At 61.2% G+C, this 8,463-nt stretch overlaps 2 protein-coding genes across 2 annotated transcripts in view; both read left to right on the top strand.

Moving 5' to 3' along the window:
• Positions 1-4,401, top strand: part of ADM2 (adrenomedullin 2) — a 5,111-nt gene extending 710 nt beyond the window's left edge. Inside the window, exon 3 of the mRNA XM_046646034.1 lies at positions 725-4,401. Coding sequence (XP_046501990.1) covers positions 725-1,043 — 319 coding nt within the window. The 3' untranslated portion in view covers positions 1,044-4,401. The remainder of the gene's footprint in view (positions 1-724) is intronic.
• A 370-nt stretch (positions 4,402-4,771) lies between these two features.
• Positions 4,772-7,475, top strand: MIOX (myo-inositol oxygenase). The gene is made up of 10 exons (XM_046646553.1): positions 4,772-4,850; positions 5,403-5,483; positions 5,693-5,773; positions 5,923-6,085; positions 6,219-6,286; positions 6,429-6,538; positions 6,613-6,680; positions 6,768-6,817; positions 7,009-7,121; positions 7,211-7,475. The coding sequence occupies exons 1-10, from the start codon at positions 4,836-4,838 to the stop codon at positions 7,317-7,319; spliced, it is 858 nt and encodes a 285-aa protein (XP_046502509.1). The 5' UTR covers positions 4,772-4,835; the 3' UTR covers positions 7,320-7,475.
• Positions 7,476-8,463: the final 988 nt, after the last annotated feature.

Genomic DNA, 8,463 nt, shown 5'->3' with positions numbered 1-8,463 from the left:
CCCCCCCCCCCCCCCCCCCCCCCCCCCGCCCCCAGGCCTCCTACCTGCTGCTAGGGCTTACCTCCTAAATCAAAGGTCAGCCCCTTGCCTTCAGCAAGCCCTGAGCAGGGCAAGAGGCCCCTTTTACTTTGCCTCCCTTCCTAGGGCACCCACCTCCCCCATTGGCAGAGCAGCCCCCTCAACAGGAGAGATCGGCTAGGGGAGGGGTGGCCTCAGGGGTCACCTCCTCCCACCCGAAGGGAAGGCCTGAGAGGGCCCCACTCGGGTCCTCATCATAGTGACCCACAGAGGCCAGGGATGTCTTTGCTCAGGGAGGCTCAGGTGTGACCTGGGCTACTGAGATGGCTGAGGGCCAGGACCCAAGCCCTGAGCCCAAAAGGAAGGTGGGCTTCCCCTGGCAGTGCTCCCGGCTGCTGGGGGGGCGGGGGGGCAGCGACAGGGGGGTGGGGGGATTGGGGAGGAGACAGGGCTGGGGAGTGGTAGAGGGGCTGTGGGCTTCCCCTGGTCTGCTGGGTAATGGTGTGGGGGCTGTGGGCTTCCCCTGGTCTGCTGGGTAATGGTGTAGGGGCTGTGGGCTTCCCCTGGCAGTGCTCCAGGCTGATGGGGAAGCCCGGGCTTCCCCTGGCAATGACCCCAGGCCTGTGTGGAGGGGAAAGTGAGTGGCTTTGGGGGGCTCCCCCAAAGGTTGGGCCATCTGGTTTACTTCCTCTGTTTCCCTCTGCAGGGAGCCCCCAGCCTGGACCCCTTCCAGTGGTCCACAGCCCCGGTATCCTGCACCCCGGCCTATGGTCTGGAAGCTACACCAGGCCCTCCAGCCACAGAGGAGCAACAGCCTGGCCCCTGCTATGGGTCAGTCTCTCCGGGGTGGCCCCCACCGACATTTGGGCCCCCACAGGCCCCGAGCCCAGCTTCTGCGGGTGGGCTGTGTACTGGGCACCTGCCAGGTACAGAACCTCAGCCACCGCTTATGGCAGCTCGTCGGGTCAGCCGGCCCCCGGGACTCAGCCCCTGTGGACCCCAGCAGCCCCCACAGCTATGGCTGAGGAGGAGCCGTATCCCACCTGGATGCTGCACCCCAACCCCAGAGCTGCAGCTGAGCCCCCAGCCCTGGCCCAGCCCCCGGAGCTTCTGAAGACAGCAGTGACCGGAACAGTGGCGCAGGCCCCTGAGGAGACCCACACCCCACCCCACACCACCACGTTCTGCAGCAGCCAAACTCAAATGGCTTGGGATACATAAACCCATGCACACATGTAGACCACAGGCAAAGTCCATTCACCAGGGAGTCCGCACACCCCGGGAGTGGGCACACTCGGGGCAGGTGCCAAGCAGAGGTGGCCGGCAGCATCAGATGCCAAAAAGGGCTTCAGAGGGGAGGGGTCTGTCCAGGCATGTGGAGCAGAAGCCAGGTTCTGACCGCCCAGGGCCACCTCTGGGCCAGCAAGAGGGGCCGAGTTGGCCCAATGTGGTCCCTTCCTGCTGATCCCAATATCATTGGATTAAAGCCCAGCTTTGGGCGTGCACAGTTTGCCTGCCCCAGGTCCCCAGCCTCTGCCACCCCTGTACCCTTGGGACTGGGAGAGCCTCAGGGAGGAGGCTACTGTGGTCCCGGGCTGTGGTGAGGGAGGGCAGGCTGTGCTGGGAAGTGCACTGCCCCAGCGCCAACCTGGAGCCTGGCCCCAAGGTCATAGTGGAGACCCCTGCCTGGATCTTTGTGAGCAGCTGGGGAGAGGATGTAGGGGTTCAGGAGCCATGCTGGGGCCTTCGGGGGCAGGGCAGGGCAGAACTCCTCTTCCCCCCTGCCCAGGGCAGGGCGGGCTGGGGTAGGGGCAAGATCTCCCAGCCCAAAGAGGTCAGTTAAGTCAGAACCACCTGTTCTGACTCAGGGAGATGGGAATGGCCACACAAGAGTGAGGGCTCCCTGACCCCTACCCTGCCCAGTGCGGGGACTCATGGGGGCAGCAGGAGGCTGGAGCAGGCTTGCCCTGAGAGCAGGCTTGCCACGAGCTGGGGAGCAGGGGCTGGCCTCATGGTCAGAAGGTTCGCGGCCAGCGTGCGTAGAGTTGGTGGTGTGTGTGCACCATGGGGCCTTTACGTGCTGACTGCGGAGCCTCCGGCAGTCCCCGAGGGCTGACCCTCATGCCACATTGACATGACCCAGGGTTCAGAAAGGTGGTTTCTGTTAAAGCTCTTCATTTCTCGGTGTTTGCCTGTATCACCCTCTCAGCCACCCTTGGAGGGAGGTGCGTCATTATGTCAACTCTAGAGGCAGAACCTGCAGCCCAAAGGTCAAGGATGTGCCACAGTCACGGCAGCGCCCACTAGCAGAGCCACGCATTGGGTCGCAGGCACAACTGCCGCTTAGATACCACGGGGGCCCCAAGGGTGGGAGGCTCCTGGAAGCACCCACCCCTGTGCTAGCTCTTCCAGCTCAGGGGTCACCTTGCCAGCAAGGCACCCTCCCTCCACGAGGCCCTGTGGGAAGAGTTCAGGCTGTTCCCTGCCCTTCTAGAGGCCTCTGTGCCCAAGGAGATGGACCAGGAATTGCAGTGCAGGGTGATCAGAGTCACGGTGGGGAGCAGAACAAGGCAGGCTGCCTGGAGGAGGTGTGGGTTTGAAGACAACATGGGTCCCTGGGGAAGGAGCTGAGAGTGCCAAGGCCCCAGTCCACAGGAGGTGTGGGTGTGGCCAGGGAGGCTGCCCAAAAGCAGCTAAGAGAGGCTGGAACCAGCATGTGTGAGGGGGGGTCTGAGAGGCCAGTGGGCCAGGTCTCAGAGCTGTGTGCCTGTGGTCACTGAAGGGTGTCAGCAGAGGCGGGCAGGGAGGGTGGGCAGTGAGGACAGGGCAAAGGGACTGGGCAGTGGAAGGGGAGGGGTCCAGGAGGGTCAGGAGCTCAGCTTGGCCAAGACCCTCCCAGGCTCCGCCCTGGGGCAGAGTCCTCTGTACAGGATGCTCCCTCTGCCAGGAACACCCCACACTGCTCCTCCTCGCAGTGGCACCCCCCCCTCCTCAGAGTGACACAGGCTGCCAGCTCCCCAGGATTCCACCACCCTCGCTAAGGCACTCAGTTCCCCGAGCCTTAGTTTGCTTTTCCATGAAGCAGGATGGACTGTTGACCTCATGGCATTGCTGTGCAGTGTCATGAGGCCACCTGCCATGGTGACAGCATCGCACCTGGTGTCCCCCTGGCCCCTGATCTCCAGGCTGTTTCCTGGCTGCCTACCTCATGTGTACCCACTTGGAGGTCCGGCCGGAGCACCCAGGCTGCCCTAGCACCCCGCATCTCCCCAAAGCCTTCCCCCTGCTCCCGCCCTGGTCAGAACCTCTTCTCCCTCTCCTTATCCCGGCTCCCTCATCCCGTCTCCTGTCTGTGGCCATTTGCCCCTTCTCCTGGGCCAAGCCACCACCTGCTTTCCGGGTGATGGCTCCAGCCTCCTCCCTGGAGCCCCTCTCCATCCCTCTGGCAAACGCTGGCTGAGCATGTGGGGAGACAGTGAATAAAACACGTACCCCAACATGCTAGTGGGAGGAGACAGGAAAACAGCCTCAAAAGTAGGAGAAAAGACGCAGCAGGTGGAAGAATGAGGTGCTGGCAAGCCACAAGGTCACGGGCCCTGAAGGCAGGTCGCACTTGCCATTTTAAATGGCGGCCCCTGCGCTGCCCCCGCCCCGGGCTATACTCTGAGCACGTGGGAGGAGCCCACAGTAGAGCAGCCCCCATAGGCTCCTTCACTCACAGTGAAGCCGCGGTACCCTGACCTGCACCCCACGAGGCCTGGTCCCGACACCCCACGCTTTGCCCACTGCCCACTCCCCACCCAGACTCCACTGTAACCACACGCAGGCCCCTTTCTCTCCAGAGCGCCAGCCTCCTTCCAGCACGAGACAATGGCTGCCTCCCTTCATGTCTGCCTCCTCCTTGGAGAAGGTCAGGCCCCAGGCAGGCATGTGTGTCAGGTCCCTGCTAAGTCCAGACGCAGCCCACATGTAACAAGTGGCCCTCACCCCAAGAGCCAGACAGAGATCCCCCTTGAGCAGACTTGAGTCAGGCTCCTCCGAGCCCTCTGCTCCACGAGGCCTTGCCCAGTTGGCAGACCTGTTCAATGCTCAGCCCCCACCCTTGAGATCTGATCAAATCCTCAGCCCCCACCCTTGAGATCTGATCAAATCCTCAGCCCCCACCCTTGAGATCTAATCAAATCCTCAGCCCCCACCCTTGAGATCTGATCATTCTGGCCTGCCTTCGGCAACAATCTCGTCAAGTTTAACAAGAATCCCCCCACCCTTGATGTCTCCTCTTGGCAATTTTCCATCCACCGACCCCCACTCTGCTCACTGGTTTTCAAGCCCCCCATCTCCCTGTGTTCGTAGTGGAGCCCATCTCTCTGCCTGATTGCAATAGTCTTGAATAAAGTTTTCCCATTTTAACAAGCGTCAGAGGAACTTTTTATTTAGTGAGCCCCTGCCCCACCCAGAATCCCAGGTGCCTGAGGTGATGGGGTGGGGCCTGGGGTCTGCACCACCTGTGGGAGGGGTGTAAAGCCTGAAGGCCAAGAGCAGGAGCCTGGCTGCAGAGTGACCTCGGCTCCTAAGCAGGTGAGTTCCTCAGGGAGGCTGAGGTCGGGGAGAAGTGGGCTGGGGCCACTGCAGGCTGCTCCTGTGCTCCTGGGCTGACACATTAACTCGCTGAGGCCAGGAGGAGGGTGGATGGTCACTCATTACCGAGGGCCAAGGCCAAGGGGCCGGGTGGTGTCTGGGCACTTATGTAACCTGTGGGCATATATAGGGCACACAGGCCTGTGGGACTTGCCCATCTGCCAGCTCTGCTCCTTAGGATGAAGGTGATTGTGGTGAGTACCCCAGACCCGGTGCAGAAGTGGCCCCGCTGACCACTTAACCGGTGGCCAGCTGTCCTTTGTGGAAAGGGGCGGCAGCCCCCTGCCCCCTCCCAGCTTGTTCCCGCAGGCATGTTCGTCCTGGTCAAAGGGCTCCTCCTCCCTTTTGTGGTCTAGCTGGGGCAAGGGTCAGCGGCCGGACTCCTGGGCTTCCTGAGGAGCCAAGACTTGAAAAGAAGATGCCGGGTGGGGGTGCTGTGCACTCCATATAGCTCCCCCTGCACCCGTGCATCATCCTGGAAGCAGGCATCCAGCCGACATCTGCTTTACAGATGAGGATGCCAGGAGCAAGAGTGCCCCAGACTTGCCCAGGCCCCTGTGCCAGTGCAGGGGCCAGCGATGGGGGTGTGCTCACTTGGGAGGGGCTCACCCTAACCCTGACCCTGGGCCTCCATCGGCCTGGGCTGCTGACCCATGTCTCAGAGTCTCGTGCCCCCGTGAGGATGTCCACACTCCCTCAGGGAGCTCGAATCATGGTGAAATGGGTTCAATCCCCCACCCAACCAGGGCCCAGACCCATCACTGGTCTACCGGCCTGATGTGGATCCAGAGACAGTCAAAGACAAGAGCAGCTTCCGGAACTACACTGTGAGGACCCCGCCTGCCCCCCCCCCCAACCCGCTGCCCCCTCCAGGCTTTTACACAGCTCCCGCCCTTTACACAGCTCCAGGCGCTGCCCTTGGGGAAGCCCCCTATTCACACCTCTGGGGCCAGGCTTGGGAGTGGGGAGGCCTTGGGCCCCCTGGGTGTGAAGGACAGGGGTTGGCCAGCCACCTGGCTGACCCTCTGGCTTGCAGTCCGGCCCGCTCCTGGACCGCGTCTTCGCCACCTACAAGCTCATGCACACGCATCAAACTGTGGATTTTGTCAGGAAGAAGGTACATGTGAACTCCTCTGCTATAACTCAAGGGTGGAGCTGCTCCCCCAACCCGCTGCCCCTCACTGCCTGGTGGATGGAGAAGGGCTGGGCCCCGGTCCGGTCCGGCTGCCACTCCTAGTCATGCTGACTTCTCCCATCCTGGTGCAGCACTCCCAGTTTGGGGGCTTCTCCTACAAAAAAATGACCGTCTTGGAGGCCGTGGACATGCTGGATCGGCTGGTGGACGAGTCGGACCCAGACGTGGACTTCCCCAACTCCTTCCATGCCTTCCAGACAGCCGAGGGCATCCGGAAGGCCCACCCTGACAAGGGTGCGCCCCCTCTCCCGGCCCCAGCTGTGTATGGGGGAGTTGTTGCCTCCAAGGGCTGCAGGGGGAGGGCAGACAGGGATCTTGGCCCCGGCCCCAGGGCCCCTTGTAGCCCACCCTGTCCTCTCCCTCCCAGACTGGTTCCACCTCGTCGGGCTCCTGCACGACCTGGGAAAGGTCCTGGTTCTAGCGGGGGAGCCCCAGGTGAGGGCATGGGAACCGGAGGTGAGGGTAGGGGTGGAGGGAGCTGGGAGGCCTGGGCAGGGGCAGCCTCAGCTCTGGGCTCCAGACACCCACCTGGTGGGTAGGCCACTCATCCCCACCATGGCTGCCTGTCCCTCCCCAGTGGGCAGTTGTTGGAGACACGTTCCCAGTTGGCTGCCGTCCTCAGGCCTCCGTGGTTTTCCGTGACTCCACCTTCCAGGACAACCCGGACCTCCAGGATCCTCGATACAGGTGCCCTCCCCCGCTGCTGGCCCTCCCCCTCCCCAGGTGCTCCTGAGCCCCTCACCTTCCGTCTTCCCCTGCAGCACAGAGCTTGGCATGTACCAGCCCCACTGTGGGCTCAAGAACGTCCTCATGTCCTGGGGCCATGACGGTGAGACCAGTCAGAGGTGGGGATGATGGGGACCTCGGCGGGGTCGATCTCCCTAGGTGCCAGGTGGTGACACCCTCTCTCCCACAGAGTACATGTACCAGATGATGAAGTTCAACAAATTCTCCCTCCCCCTGGAGGTAGGCAAGGGTGAGGGACCAAACCAAGAACCCAGCTCAGTCCACCGCAGCCCAGCCCAGCCCCGTCCAGCTCAGCCCAGCCCAGCCCCGTCCAGCTTAGTCCGGCCCATCCCAGCCCACCCCAGTCCAGTCCAGCCCTGCCCAGCTCAGCCTGGAGTGTGCTGGGTGGTGTGGCTTCCTCCTGCCCCCAGGCCTTCTACATGATCAGATTCCACTCCTTCTACCCATGGCACACGGGCGGCGACTACCAGCAGCTGTGCAGCGAGCAGGACCTGGCCATGCTGCCCTGGGTGCAGGAATTCAAGTATGGCCATCCTTGTGAAGGGCTCGGGGCAGAGGGGGCCTGGAGAGGCCGGGGCTTCTACACAAGGCACTGTCCCTCCCCTGCTGCAGCAAGTTTGACCTCTACACCAAGTGCCCTGACCTGCCGGATGTGGACAAGCTGCGGCCCTACTACCAGGGGCTCATCGACAAGTACTGCCCCGGCATGCTGAGCTGGTGACCCGCCTGCCCACCCCACCCAGGCCTGGCCGGGTGCCCCAGGGTGACAGCCACTGTCAGGCACAGTGACAACCCACCCCAGCCTCCCTGGAGGACCCCACACGCCCACTTACAGTGAGCGCTCCTCGTCCAGGGGCAATAAAGACCTGAAGCAGCTTGTGAGTCTCACCCTTACTGAGGCGCGACACGTGGTGGCAGCAGGGTACCACGGACAGGGAGGAGGCGAGTCCGTGGCCTCTTGGATATGTGTGTCCCTCTGTGCCTGCCACCATAAACATCTTGCTCTTTCTCTCAGCTCTGGCGTCAGAACCTGGGGTCCTTCTACTCACCCCCACATTCTCGTAGCCATCACCAAGTCCTCTGGGCTCAGTCTCCTTAAAAAACAAAACAAAGCACCTGATAGCTAAAAGAATGCACACGCTACAGAAAACAACGTGGTAAAACAAATGCACAGGGTAATTACTGTGAACCCGGCCCCCGAACAGACACCTGGCGCCTGCCCCGTGCCCAAGGTGCAGGCCCATCTTGGCTCAGCCAACCACGTCCTTTTCTGTGGCGTTTCATCCCCCTGAGTGTGTGTCCCTCAGTGCTACAGCTCAGCGCTGGCTTCCCCTTATCTTCTGGCAGTTTATTTCTTTGAAGAAAATGAATCATTTGTCTCACGGAATTTCCTTCTATCAGGATTTTGCAGCTTGCATCCCCATGGAATCTGTTAATCTTTTTCTCGATATTTCCTGCTATTGGTAAGTGAATTTAGAGGCGTAATCAGATCCAGATTTGGCTTGCTGGGGGCAAGAGTGCTTCAGAGGGGGTGGCATTTTCTTTATCAGGAGGCACAGGCCCTTTTGTGCTGTTGGACGCCACTGTGTTCAGGTTCGTCTAAGAATGTTCTTAACCCATTAGAAGGCAGAATGGCAATGCCGTGGCTTCCTTCCCTGATGGGACCGCTCAGTAAAGAGAGGCTTCCTGCAGTGCTATTTGGCTACTGCGTGTGGAGGAAAAGCAAGTAAATGTTCCAGTCTTTTCTCTCAATTTACCAATTTGCAAGAGATGGTTCCCTAGCGTCCTTCAAAGGTGATCAATTTGTCTATTTTTGTATTAAGAATGTATAGATTTCAGCATATTTGTGCTTCAGGTCATTGAAC

This window comes from Equus quagga, chromosome 19 (genome assembly GCF_021613505.1).
Source record: "Equus quagga isolate Etosha38 chromosome 19, UCLA_HA_Equagga_1.0, whole genome shotgun sequence".
NCBI classification, from domain to species: domain Eukaryota; kingdom Metazoa; phylum Chordata; class Mammalia; order Perissodactyla; family Equidae; genus Equus; species Equus quagga.
This window is presented reverse-complemented; position numbering and strand designations above follow the sequence as displayed.

Coding starts and splice junctions, on each gene's coding strand:
- MIOX (XM_046646553.1), top strand. Junction 5,484..5,692: donor GCAGCTTCCGGAACTACACT/GTGAGGACCCCG, acceptor TCTGGCTTGCAG/TCCGGCCCGCTCCTGGACCG. Junction 6,681..6,767: donor CATGTCCTGGGGCCATGACG/GTGAGACCAGTC, acceptor TCTCTCCCACAG/AGTACATGTACCAGATGATG.